The 13,897-nt window shown below is 30.0% G+C and overlaps 2 protein-coding genes across 2 annotated transcripts; one reads left to right on the top strand and one right to left on the bottom strand.

Moving 5' to 3' along the window:
- Nucleotides 1-7: 7 nt before the first annotated feature.
- On the bottom strand, nucleotides 8-12,773 carry LOC143206562 (uncharacterized). Its single transcript, XM_076419174.1, has 12 exons — nucleotides 12,655-12,773; nucleotides 8,166-8,337; nucleotides 8,060-8,118; nucleotides 7,755-7,896; nucleotides 7,534-7,698; nucleotides 7,328-7,482; nucleotides 3,492-3,567; nucleotides 1,684-1,851; nucleotides 1,385-1,443; nucleotides 1,137-1,278; nucleotides 919-1,083; nucleotides 8-309 (listed from the first exon to the last, which is right to left on the bottom strand). The coding sequence occupies exons 2-12, from the start codon at nucleotides 8,319-8,321 to the stop codon at nucleotides 157-159; spliced, it is 1,440 nt and encodes a 479-aa protein (XP_076275289.1). The 5' UTR covers nucleotides 8,322-8,337; nucleotides 12,655-12,773; the 3' UTR covers nucleotides 8-156.
- On the top strand, nucleotides 2,562-4,307 carry LOC143200294 (solute carrier family 25 protein Shawn). Its single transcript, XM_076410733.1, has 6 exons — nucleotides 2,562-2,793; nucleotides 2,850-2,962; nucleotides 3,026-3,320; nucleotides 3,385-3,581; nucleotides 3,703-3,781; nucleotides 3,840-4,307. The coding sequence occupies exons 1-6, from the start codon at nucleotides 2,688-2,690 to the stop codon at nucleotides 4,046-4,048; spliced, it is 999 nt and encodes a 332-aa protein (XP_076266848.1). The 5' UTR covers nucleotides 2,562-2,687; the 3' UTR covers nucleotides 4,049-4,307.
- Nucleotides 12,774-13,897: the final 1,124 nt, after the last annotated feature.

Below are 13,897 nucleotides of genomic sequence, written 5' to 3'. Positions count from 1 at the left end.
GAAAGACTTTTAAATAAATAGTTTTATTCCATAACAGCTAAAATATTATTTAATAATTTTAAGAATAAACAATTAAATTAATATGAGAACATTTTGTCTATGTCTATTAAATTTTATTTGACTCTATTATCACTTTTATGTAATATATTTTTGCTATTATAAGGCGGACAACTTATTTTTGTATAACTTCCCGAATACTTGTGCTCCTTGATTTATTTGTTCATAACCAAATGTTTCTAGTGCCTTTTTAGTTCTTTGAAACCAAACCCAAATGTTTGGAAACGCTTTTAAATTGACGGTTTCTGCAGCCTGAAATAATTATGCGTTAAATATTAATTATGTGTAAGAGTAAAATCTCAGTGAACTTTTATTAATCTCAATTATAGTAGATAGTAGAGTGAATATAAATTAAGAAAAAGTAAAATAAGTACTTGATATTTTATTTTTTGACGTAAATGTCAAATATATAGTTTTCAATTTTTTGAAATATGGAAGTATATTTTGTATTTTTTTTTATTTAAAAATGGCATAAACAAGTATGACATTTGGTCTAGTTTACTTTGCGAATTTAAAAATCTGTTGAATGTAATGAACACTAAACGTAATTTCGGAAATGCATTGTAAAACAAGAAATCCCATTAACTGTAGTAATTAAGTTATTATATACGTTGAAAAAAGATTAAAAACACAACTCATTAGTAATGCACGGTCATATGTATCTTCAAGAAAAAAATAGAAATAGGAGAATTAGGAAATCCAACATTTAACTAAGGTTTCTTTTTAAAGATTAAGAATGATTTTTCTTTTGAAATGTTATTATTTTTAGAATTTATATGTTTTTAATATATACGCGTTTAAAACGAACGGGGAATTGGTGTCTCGGGTATTTAATATTTTAAATTATAAGGGACATCGTACTTCTATAGTTGATATAATGGTCACAACTGAAAAATCGGCAACTGTTAGTTCTTGACCTGCGACGAAGTTTTGATTCTCCAAAAAATCATTCAAATGTTCTAAGACGTCTTTAAGTTTATCCATAGCTTCATCACACGGAGGATGGCCAAGATACACTGTGGGAGTCTGAGAAAATAATGCAATTACAATAATGTTAAATTGTTGTAGAGCAAACTTACATGATATTCTAAAAATCTTGGAAATAAATAACAAGCGCTGAAGTATAACTTCAAATTTACCATGGCCCCTTTCTTTGGATCTTTTGGATATAAACTGTCGTCTTGTCCATATACATCAACCAAATATTTTAATATCACATGACTAAAATAATTATAGATATAATATTTATATTATTTTCGTACAAAATTTCCGCGTTCTCGTTTAGAAATAATATATAATTATAATAAAAACGAGCATATTATTATACCTATCATATAGAATAAACCCGTTATCATTAATAACAGGAATGGTATGCAGAGGATTTAGCTAAAACAGAAAATCGATAGATTATTTTTTCGTTGTGGTAGCATAATTATTCCTGATTGTCTACAAATAAGTGACTCATCTCTTCTGAGATCCTGTTTGCTAAGGTTCACCTATTACTGATTGATTTATCCGTGGTTTAGTATACAAAATTTAAAATTAATAATATATTATGTGTGGAAATTAATTATCTTTAATACGAAATACGAGCCGAATGTGTGTATTAGTGAAAAAATAACTTACTTTCAAGAACTTGGACGTCTTATTTTCACCTGCTGCAGGATTAGTTGTTATGATGTTATGCTTTAATTCGAGAGCTCTAATTAAAAGTAGCACTGCCCTTGAAGGTGGACTTGGTGGAAAAAAGTAAATATCAATTGGGCGATTTAATTCTGACATCGCGTAAATATGCTAGAAAATTAATAGTAAAATCAATTAAATCCAAAAGTTAAGCGATGTTTGTGACGTGCTGTATTTTACTGATATAAAATGTATAGTACGATCGACAAAGCATTATAATCATGAATGAATTATAGAAAATATTAATATTCTAAAAGTTAGTGCAATCATTTATTTATACTATACTGACGTATATAAGTAATTATTTACAAATGCCCTCCATAAGTAGAAGAACCTTCCGTAGAAAACTTTAGCATTAATTTATTAGCATTAAAAATTATTAGCATTAATTTAAGGTATAAAGAAATTCCATTGATTTACTACAAGAAACTTTCATTAAAATTATCTTTTTGCAACACTAATTACTGTTTCCGATTTGACATCAGATCTGAACATATGCCTACTCGTTTCGTTTGACGGCATGTTTAATTAAATGTGGTAGAGCGCAAATATGAATAAATTATGTTATCAAAATACAATCAAAAGATTGTTAATACTCTTTTATAAATAGATGATATAACGATTATATAGCATCAGTTTTTGCATATATTACTTTGATGTGACTGAAATGTTTCAGAGTAAATTATTTATTATTAATTATGGTGGGATAATTTTACTACAAAAATAATAGGGATAGTGACCGTCAAAATGTGTTCTATATACATTATATCTTTCGTAATGTTTTGTATTCTGTAAAATTATATTTTACAATTTTATTACAATGCCTTTTTAATATAGTGTATAATAATACATATAACATTCATAACATTTCGAAGTGATCAAGGTTTACCTTTACATAACCTCATTTCTAACCGATTATTTAAAAATATATTCACAATTCCCAATCGATGTTGACAAGAAAAGGACCTGACACCGCAACTTCAAAAAGCCAAATTACATTAGGCCAACAAGCTGCAGCATCATGCGGCGGTGCAATTATTACGGCTTTTTTTAGTAAATATTATGATTTTGTTATTGTTATGTATTTTATATAATGTGTTTTTTTTCAGTGACACCTCTTGATGTTATTAAGACCCGATTACAAGCCCAACAACGATTTTCTAATGAAAAAATATCATCAAGTATCATTAAAATATATCCTAATCAGTTCAGTGGTACTCTGGTGTGTTATTGATTTTGTGACAGTTTAATATAAACAAACTCCATTTATGACAATTTATTCTAGGATGCTTTAGTGAAAATACCCAAATATGAAGGGGTTACATCACTTTGGAGTGGGCTTAGTCCTACTCTAGCCCTATCAGTCCCTGCCACAATGTGCTATTTTGTTTCATATGAACAACTCCGGTTGAAACTGAGGGCTCTCTATAACAAAGACAGGACACAAAATAAAATACACACACAACCATTCTGGATTCCTTTATTGTCAGCAGGTACTGCACGAGCATTTTCACTAACGCTTGTCAATCCCTTGGAATTGATAAGGACAAAGATGCAGTCGGAAAAACTTAGCTATTCAGGTGAGTTTCTTCAAATTATCTCATCATTCTTTTATATTGGCCATAAGGCAATAATCTATTTCAGAAATGAATGAAGCTTTAAAATTATTGATGAAGCAAAGTGGTATAAAGGGTCTGTGGAAAGGGATTGTACCAACATTTTTTAGAGATGTTCCTTTCTCTGCTATTTACTGGATGAGTTATGAATCGATTAAATCTCTGTATGGTACAGATCACCCAGTAATGTGGCAGTCTTTCATTGGTGGTGCTATTTCAGGAAGTGTAAGTTATTTTATTATTTAGTTAATATTTAATTTCATTTTAATGTATTCATTAGTTGTTATTAGTGTAAAAGTATTTTTTTATTTAATATAGTATAACAGAACAGAATTATTTATTACAGATTGCAGCTACTGTAACTATACCATTTGATGTAGTGAAAACGTATCAACAAATTTCCTTCGGTACAAACAAACATAGTGGTAGTAAAGCAGATTATATTAGGATAAGAATATAATAATGAACTGTAATCATTTATAGGAGAGATAAAATCTTCAAGGACAACAAGCAAGGTGTTGATGGATATTTATAGGTACAATGGCTTGCAAGGATTTTTTGTAGGATTAGTTCCAAGGCTAATAAGAGTGGCTCCAGCTTGTGCTATTATGATATCATGTTTTGAATATGGCAAAGTGTTTTTTAATAATATGGCCAATAAGAAATCTAGTACACATAATTTGGAGTCATAAAAGATGATGAAAACTGAAATTATTTTTCATTGTCACATGAGTGCAAGGTTAAGTGTAAAAATTTTGTTGTCTAATTTCACTGTTAATTAATTATGATGAAGTAAACGTATATTTCGTCGCATGATACAATTGTTATTTATCATATCAATTATGTATTAATATGACTGCAAAGATGTTTTTTATGTTCCTCAGGTATACCAAATGTTTTTATGTGTTGTGATAAAATATATTTTTAAAATATATATATATTTATAAAAATGTTTGTTTTAATTATATATAGGATGGGAAATATATCAGTTTCTATTTGGTGATGTTATTAAAATTACCTATTAATATTTTAAAATTATTCTTGTTTGCTTAAATATGTTAGTTTCCAATTATTTATAGATAAAAATTTTAGTTTAAGATTATCATGATTGGTTTGATACAATAACGAAAGAAAACCATGCACTAGATTCACTTCTATTTGTGGGTTGTTAGAGTAATCTCTGTTCCTGATGAAAAGACTCCAAACTCCTGAGCTTAGTGCAACTTATAACGAAATAGTCGGAGGGATTATATGGCATATTTTCTTGAGAGAAGTACAAGTGATGTTCAGTTAACCTGCTAGGGTTGCCATTTTGTATCTAAATTTTAAGGAATAGTAACAAAGTTTCCTTAGTTTTGTATAAACATGTTACTTTCACGAATTTCCTTATCTTTCTTATAATGGCTCAAAAATTAATTTCAATCAACATTTCAAAAGTGTATGCAATAAAAAAACGATCCATTTTTGTCTAAGGATGAAGATATAATTGTACTTTGGTCAAAATATCTTATTTTAAGACATATCAATGACGATTTGTTAGATCTATACAGGCACAAATAATACAAATGATCTGTTCGTAGTTATCTACATACAGGGTTATGATATAAAGATTTTTAATAAACTGTTGCGATAGTCGGTTCCTATCCTGCTGGGGTATGGTCGTAAATTTATGTTTCTGATTCTTTAATATTTGTGACTGTCCTAGGCAAGAGTGCAAAATCTGACAAGGAAAATGATCCCAGTCATGGTTGGGTTGGGTAAGACCGGATGTCTTCTGGGATGGTCTCTAAGTTGGTTCGTGGTTCGGAACCCACATTAAACTGTAGATCCAGTCCAGATAAATCCCTAGTTGATAAAAGGAGACTTTAAAATATATTTAAAAAATAATAAAAAGAAAATAAGGATGCGTCGATGTTGAAATGGAAATAAACTACATGTTACGTAGTGCAGTTTTGCTAGAAGCGCATGTCGTTCAATTCTATATATTTTACTTTAACCATTTTTTTAGTTATTAAGAATGGATTTATTTATAATTACGTGAAGATGGGTGATATGACTATTTTCGTAAATGAAAAATTATCATAGCTGTCATAGACTGTTAAGACTCCTCTTATTGAGGATATACATGAAACCATTGGTATAAAAGCGGCTGGATGAGGAAAATATTAGTCTGTGTCGATATCCTATTAACAAGCAATTCAAAATAAATCAAGAAATTGGCCATCCTACGTCGTGGGTACGTTATTTTAGTGCCAACCAAATTTTTTTTAGTACCTAGGTCTTTGTATGTATTTTGCATTTCGTATTATTGAAATATTCGGTACATGAATATTATTATTTTTGCTTCGAAAAAATGTATAGCCGAAGCCCATGAAACACTTTTAGAAACGTAGTATGATGCTGCTCCGTCAAATCCCAATTTCCGGTTTTGGTTTTAACGATTTAAAATTCTGGAAGGCCAAAAAAAGTTCGAAGACAATGAATTACAAGACTTATTTTGACAGAAGTGTTTGCAGACAATTAGATGCGTTGGGAAAAATCCAATTGGGCGGATAATGAGTTAACTTAAAATTCAATTCCATTTCTACATCCGGAGTTCATTGTTTAATGGTAAAAGGGATATCATTTTCTGAAGCTTATTGTGACTGGCGATAAAAAGTGGATCTATTACGACTATTCCAAAGGCAAAAAGTTATGGGTTAGTCTAGAAGAGCTATGTACATCAACACCAAAGCAGAATATTTATGACCAAACGGTCTTGCTGTGAATATAAGGAATTAGGAGTCGTTAAAACCGTTACTGGGGATATCTATAGACGTCACTTGAACGAATTGAAGGACGTAATATTGTAAGAAAGCAAGACAATACCTAGCTACAAGTTACAACAGTTTATTGGTGTAATTTCATGATTTTGATTGGATCGCAACCAGACCACCAACATCGTTATTTTAACGTGGCAACGCTATTTTGCCAGGAATGTGAGAAAAAGTTAGAGAAAATTATGGAAAATATTTTAAATCATATATATTGTGTCAGTTTTTTTTAATAAATGCTTTTTTTAAATTAATAGAATGATTATAATATATAGAAACCCCTATATCGTTAATAACATTTCAATTGTTAAATTACTTTTAAATTAATTTAATTTTTTTCTACTATTTTGTATCAACTTTCCATTATAATTATTTTCATTTAATACATTTCATTTTACATAATGCATAAGGGTAATTACGATCTATTCCTGTTATATCCCTGATGTTTAATTATTGAGTACCAGAAAAAAACTATTCGTAATGTTTCGAATTATGCCTGAAAAATTGATTATATTTTGATGAAATAATAATTTTGCTATTCAAGGTGACTTGTAAATACAATAATCAATAGCATAACGATATTTATAGTCGGGTTGTTTAATTGCACATTAGCCGAACAGTATATCTCATGTTAATTAATAACGTTAAAATATTATAGAGTAATCATTTTAATAATAGAATAGAAATTAATTTTACCAGAAATATTTTTAAGATTATTTGTATTTCTTGGAAAAATAAAATAAGATGTTAACAAGCCCACTAGAAATATAAATAATATTTCTTAGAATTAAAATTAAAAAACTAATTTACTAACCTTAAATAGTATTAATTGTATTAATGTATTGAAGCTTTTAATTATCGGTTATAGCTAGTAGTGTTTACGACAAATGACTGATGATTAGTGTTACCCTTTACCTACTCCGATGCATTCAACCAGGATTTTTAAATATTAAATACACACTGTGTCGGTATAGACATAATTCGATTAATCGATATAATGAAAATGCTTTTTTACTAATGCATAAGTTATACACTACACTCTAGAATTTTAAACGAATAATTAGAAATATAATTAATAGAAACATATATAGTGCCTTTATTAAATAGATAATACTTGAATTGTGACACATAGTAGATACAATTTTATTCACTTGTTACTTAATACTAGATAATTTGTTCTTGTACATTTGTCCAAAACCTGTTGCTCCAGTTTGATTAACATCTTGATATCCAAAATGTTCCAGTGCCTTCTTAGTTCTTTGGTACCACATCCATATGTTCGGGTATGTTTTTAAATCCACTGTGCCTGCTGCCTAATGTTTGATAATTTACTAATAATGTCGTAGCTATTTTAAAATACGTACGTCTATGGTAGATATTATAGCTATGATTGAAAAGTCGGCTACAGTTAAATTTGGTCCCGCTACGAACAGTTGATTGTCGAGAAAGCCGTCTAGATGTCCTAGAACTTCCTTCAGTTTGTCCATAGCCTCCTCGGATGGTGGTGCCCCAAGAAATAATGTAGGAATCTGTCAAAGAGTAAATATGGGTTAGGTTGCGTTATCTCTTTATGTGCTGCACTCACATGATAATCAATGAATTTAGGAAACAAGTAGCAGGCGCTGAAGAAACATCTTTGATTCACAATTGCTTCTTTTTTCGGATCTTTTGGATATAAACTGTCATCTTTTCCATATACATCCACAAGATACTTCATTATTACGTGACTAAAAAATAATTATTATAATTCCTAATTATAATGGCTGAATTAGATGTTGATTTTTCTTTTTGACATTTCATGTCTAACTTTTAGGTTAGTTTAGTAGTAAAATGATTAGTAATTATTTTTTTGTCAATCTGACGGTAGAATAACAAGATTTTATGCATTACCTATCATAAAGAGTAAAGCCATTATCGTTAATAACAGGTATAGTATGAAGAGGGTTCATCTAAAACAAAACTGTAAATAAGTGTTATTAAAAGGTTCGTCTACTACCTTCAAAAACTCCGGTTTCATGTGATCTCCAGCTCCAATATTCGTGGTCTTCACGTTATGTTTTAAACCAAGCGCTTTGATGAGCATAAGAGCAGCTCTCGATGGTGGGCTCGGTGGAAAAAAATAAATATCGATTGGTTGATCACCACCCGACATTTTCAACTTAATTATTCTGCAATTAGGGTAACCACATATTAATTGTAGTATTCGATTAGTGGGAGTTTTGGTCAATGTAGTTGATTCGAAACTAAAATAGCTTATTTTACGTTTTTTATTAAATATCTTTTATGAACTGTTTAAATGATTACTATTAAAAGAAATACACATAAAGACATGTCGGGGTATTTTTTTCTATGACGTAATATTTAACCGCCGTAGTAGGAAATTTCTGGATTAATCTGTTATTCGGTAAACTTCCATAGTTTCTGCCTGGTTTTGTGACATTGCCATTTACAATTAATCGAGAGGTGATTCCAATGAACTCCAACAGCCATTTTCGATTTGATCCTGGGACTGCTTTGGAAGTTTGAAGTACTGTTTTGTAACGTTAGGAATTTTGTTGTTTATAGTTTATTTGTTCCTGTACTGTTCATATTTTTATTATAAATGGTAGGTAGTAATGGATAATTTTTCCATTTGTGAATATTGCCAAAAAAGATATTATAACACTTTTAATCTGAACGGACATATGAGGCCATTCCATCCAGGTGCGTATCTATTCAATTTTTATTTTAATTTTGCAAACTGGATTCACTTTACCAAATTCATTATATTGCCTAAAATAGTTAACCCTGTGAAAGCAAAAGTACAGATAAATATGACTCGTTGTCCTTTATGTCCAAAAATCACAGCTCATTGACGATATAGTGAAACCACAGCATTAAAATTGAACAAGAAACATTGAAGTTTGGCTCATCTGCAAATTTTTAAGGTCGGCGAGATTTATTTTGGTAAAAATATTACTATTTCTAAATTTGAGCGTAATCGATACGGTGAGAGTTATTAAAAATCAGATAAAAATATGTTTACAGCTATGACTAGAAGACTATTGCAGAAAAGACTAAATTTATTGATTCATAAAGATTTATATAATATTCAGCAAGCAAATCAATTGAATTCCACATGTACAAAACATAAAAGTGACACTGCTAGTATTGAAGCATGGATAAACGAGGTTAAAAATACAGGATGTGTGTTATATAAGCCTCAATATATTATTATAGTATTTTAAAGATAGAAGATTTTATCTTAATAAATAAAGGGTAATATGAAATAAAGAATATTCTACACACAAGCTTAATGGATATCGTTTTGAATTGTATTCGTTGCTTTTATTAGATGAATTAAGAGAGGGTTTTCCATCCTGTTTTTGCATATCGAAGAGATTCGATGACGAAACAATGAAGGTATTTTTTTAGTGCAGTGTAAGATATATTATTAATTAATTGTAAAGATAAAAGGATGCTTGTGTTTTAATATATTTATAAATAAATTAATTTTTGTTATCTTACAGGTTGTTTTATTTTATCTGTTTCCTTTTAAAATTAAATATGATTATAAAAGGTTAAATATCTTAGACATAATATATAAATTTAAAATTATAGACAGTAAACTTAATTAAATTTGAACTTGAGCTTCAACTGACAACATTGCAAATTCAAACCGTTGTGCACATGCCAGGGTTTGCAATCATCTTACGCTAAGTTGGCTAAAACACCATTCTTCCCAGACCGAATTCTTTTTGGTTAGTTTTAAACTATTATACCTGTCAAAATATCTTTTAACTTCAACTATTACAGTAGCTTTTGTGAAATTGCTTTTGTTATTTTCAAAACAATTGGTAATAAATAAAACCTGTGAGTGCTTGACAATGTGACAGACTATTGTTTTTTAGTAAGCAAAGTTGTAATAAATTCAATTATTTAACCAACATTTTATCAGAAAGATTATTATAGAAGTTTATAGACGGGAACAGAGACCATGCTTCAATTTTAATGAAGCAAATATTACAATTCTGCATTCTGCAAATATTGCATTGTAAAAAAATTGATAATGATTTAAAAATTTAATTTTTAATTGGTATTTTAAATACCTGACGATGAGGTATTTTAGTTAGTATTTCAAATACTTATACTTTAATAACATATAATGAACATATTAAATTACACAACAATATAATTAGCGATCTTATTAAGGAGTATATTCTGCAGAAAATAACACTGGATATCTTTTATAAGGAAAATGGCGACCACTAAATATACCAATATTCTAAGTTTGTGCTCATTTGGACTTGCAGAAAGATTGTTGTCTTGGGCAGGTTTTATTTATTCCCCATAAGGGACTGTTACTGTGTAATACTACATTTAAAAATATGCTGTTCATGAAAAGAATTTCTTTTATTGATTAATATCCTGTGCTGTATTACTTCTATTCGATTTACATAATCTAACACCTGACTCGACTGACATGTTTAATTTTTATTTCGTATTTAAAACAAAAATAGTTAAAATACTATATTTCATATTTTTAATACATACATATCCTGTTTATAAACCCGATGATGAGCTAAATCTAATTTCTCCATTGGAAGTTGTCACTGAAATTGATAACCTTAATCCTAAAAAAGCACCTCGTATAGATGACATTTCACCTGAATTATGGAAAGAACTGCCACGAAAAGCAATCATCATGTTGACATATATATTTAATGCCTATTTAAGTCTGAAGCATGTTCCGGAATGCTTTAAGGTAGCACAAATAATTATGCTCAAAAAACCTGACAAACCTGCAGAACAAGTCGAATCTTACAGGCCTATTTCGCTGCTACCTGCAATATCAAAGCTATTTGCAGTTTGGTTTTCGAAGTTCACCATTCAACAATCGATCAAGTGCACAAAGTAACTGTGGCTATTGAAAAAGCGTTTGAGGAAAAGAAATACTGCTCTGCAATATTCTTGGATGTCTCACAAGCTTTTGGATCGAGTTTGGCATTAGGGCTTAATTTGTAAGATGAGCAAATTGTTACCGCGTAACTATTGTCAATTGCTGTGGTCATATTTATTCGGAAGAAAATTTAGAGTATCGTACGAAATGGCGTTCTCGACATTTAAAACTATTTCGGCTGGAGTTCCACAAGGTAGCGTCTTAGGACCTCTCCTATATCTGCTTTACACTGCTGACATTCCAACAATAAAAGAAACACTGTTTGGAGCCTTTGCTAACGACACAATTATTATGGCAAAATACATATTTCTGCATAGGGCAGTAGAAAAAGTACAAGTGGCGGTCAACAAAATCTACAAATGGACGAAATATTGGAAAATTCAACTTAATAGCTCCAGATTTGTCCACGTTCATTTTACATTGCGGCATCCATCATTCAATGGATGCCCGATTCCTCAAGCAGAATCAGCTAAATACCTTGGAATCCATCTTGATGGTAGATTAAATTGGAAACATCATGTTAGACAAAAAGAAAAACACATTAGAACCAAAATAAAACAACTGGTTAGTCGGAAGATACTCTCAACTTGATCTAAAATCAAAGAGGTTAATTTATAAGACAATCATAAAGCCAATTTGGACCTATGAGGTGCAAATATGAGGTTGCACTGAAAATTTAAATCAACTAGTCATCCAACGCTGTCAAAACAAGGTTCTTCGATTGATTACCAATGCCTATCGCTACGTAACTAACGAAGAACTGATGATGACCTGGAAATCAAATGGATTTGCGAAGTTATCCAATATTTCGCCTTGAAACACGAAAGAAGATTACTAAATCATACTAACATGGAAGTAATATAATTGCTGGACAATAGTAAGACTTGTCTTACTTGTGAATTAATCCAAGTACAAATGAAATGTAGTAATAAATTAATTTATTATTAAGATTATACTAAGTGTATCTAACAAAGGTTTTATATAAAAAAAATTTAATACCTACGTGATATTATTATGTAATTTGTATTTTAATTAAAGTAAAACATATATTTTACGCTAATAATCCACAAACACTTAACGTGCTTTCGAAAAATATTAATTTAACTGTTCTTGAAATAAACTCAACAATATCTGCAAAATTACCTTAATTTTCCTGAAACATTACTTTTTGTTATCATTCGAAATTTTAGGAATAACAATGTGTTTATTTTAGAAAAAATATTAATCAATATTTGTAAGAGACCGATTTTATGAAAAAAAAATTGAATAAAAGAATATTGTATTGTATAAAAAGCCTTTAGCAGTTTTGATCGTATCATTTATAAGTTTGTATTATTTTATTGTCAATGTCAAGGCAACAAATGAATATCGGAAATCAATGAAAATATACGACAAAATAAATTATTAATTAGTAAAATAAAAACGGTCCTATTTACAAGTTGAACACGACATGTACTTAAATCAAGCTCAATCAATCATTAAATTAATTAACTGGTAACTCCATGTTTGTCGGTAATGAAAACAATAAATCAAGGGGATGGCTTACCCGTTATTTAAGGGAACTATTCCCTCGTTTTCGATGCAATTACCCAGGTTGGAGAGGTCGAACGTTCCTACTGAACCAGTCAAGACACTTCTGGGGGGAAATGTGTAGGCAGTTAGATTCTTGTGGTCGAACAGCAACAATTTTCATGCGCCATGGACACGGCGTATTATTCGAATATAATTAGGTCATTATGTCGATTTTTAATTATTCTGTGTATAACTTAATCTTTACATATTTTTATTCAATATATTAATGGAAATTCAACTTAATTTTCTAAGGTTTGGTGTTATATAGTCTATCCAAAGAAGTTTTGTAAATACGTCATTAAAATGTTTAATGTATTGCCTGTCGCAATTTGTAAATGCGATTTAGAATCAGACAACATTTTCCTTCTCATTTTATTCTAGTTAAAAAGAGCCGTAAAGCTGTTTGGTAAGTTCGAACGTGTAACCGAACTAGCCTGCCAAAGTCGTCCGGTTGTCAGACGTATGCAAAATTCTTCAAAGAATAGTGATAAGAGGTTATAAATCGGCAAACGTTATTTTAATACTTTGCTTGTTTTAATAAATTTCAAATCGCTGCTTATAATTACTCTGGTTGAACATTCCGAAGCCAAACAGAACGTTATCACAATTTTACTTTTAACAACGATCAACAGCGACTATTAGATAGCGTTATTAGACCATTTGAAGGACGAAATCGGCGAAAAACGGCCGCATTTGAAGAAAAAGAAAGTAGTGTTTCAATCTCTATTTCCTCAATGATGAAGTTCTTACTATGACTAGAATATTTTTACCAAACACTAGCATATTTGAAGATCAGTCTTAGGTTGAAGGGCATCAGAATATCATCAAATATCAGGGCAAAGTTTCGCAGTTATTCGAAGCGTTCCTTCGTATGGTAAATTGGAGCTGTTGATGGAGTTGTTAGATTGGAGATGAAGTTGTAAGGCCACAAACGATGAATTGAAGGTGTTCAAAGATTCCTGGCCATAAACTATTCAATTCAAGATGTAAGGCCATCAAAAGCGGACTGAAGCTGCTGTGAACTAACATAGTCTATTGGAATTTGAGGAAAAGCTTGCTGATCAGAGTGTATGGCACCAAAAATATTTGTTGAAATATTTTCAGGACTATTTAAATGAAACTTTAATGATTAATAAACAAAAAAGCAGCTAAAACTTTATGTAAACATAACGTATTTTTAACATAAGGATTTAGGGATTAAAACGCAGATAGAGTGG

This window comes from Rhynchophorus ferrugineus, unplaced genomic scaffold, assembly GCF_030347505.1.
Source record: "Rhynchophorus ferrugineus isolate W39M unplaced genomic scaffold, kcgeb_rfMv2 rfM1, whole genome shotgun sequence".
Classification (NCBI taxonomy): Eukaryota; Metazoa; Arthropoda; class Insecta; order Coleoptera; family Curculionidae; genus Rhynchophorus; species Rhynchophorus ferrugineus.
Note: the sequence above shows the minus strand (reverse complement) of the source record. Positions and strands in the feature narration are given on the sequence as shown.

Excerpts from the sequence above, each read along its gene's own strand:
- LOC143206562 (XM_076419174.1), bottom strand. The coding sequence starts at position 8,321 with ATGTCGGGTGGTGATCAACCAATCGATATTTATTTTTTTCCACCGAGC. Across the intron at positions 7,699-7,754 it reads CTAAATTCATTGATTATCAT|ATTCCTACATTATTTCTTGG; the intron begins GTGAGTGCAGCA and ends ACTCTTTGACAG. Across the intron at positions 1,279-1,384 it reads GGGTTTATTCTATATGATAG|TCATGTGATATTAAAATATT; the intron begins GTATAATAATAT and ends TAATTATTTTAG.
- LOC143200294 (XM_076410733.1), top strand. The coding sequence starts at position 2,688 with ATGTTGACAAGAAAAGGACCTGACACCGCAACTTCAAAAAGCCAAATT. Across the intron at positions 2,794-2,849 it reads AATTATTACGGCTTTTTTTA|TGACACCTCTTGATGTTATT; the intron begins GTAAATATTATG and ends GTTTTTTTTCAG. Across the intron at positions 3,321-3,384 it reads GGAAAAACTTAGCTATTCAG|AAATGAATGAAGCTTTAAAA; the intron begins GTGAGTTTCTTC and ends AATCTATTTCAG.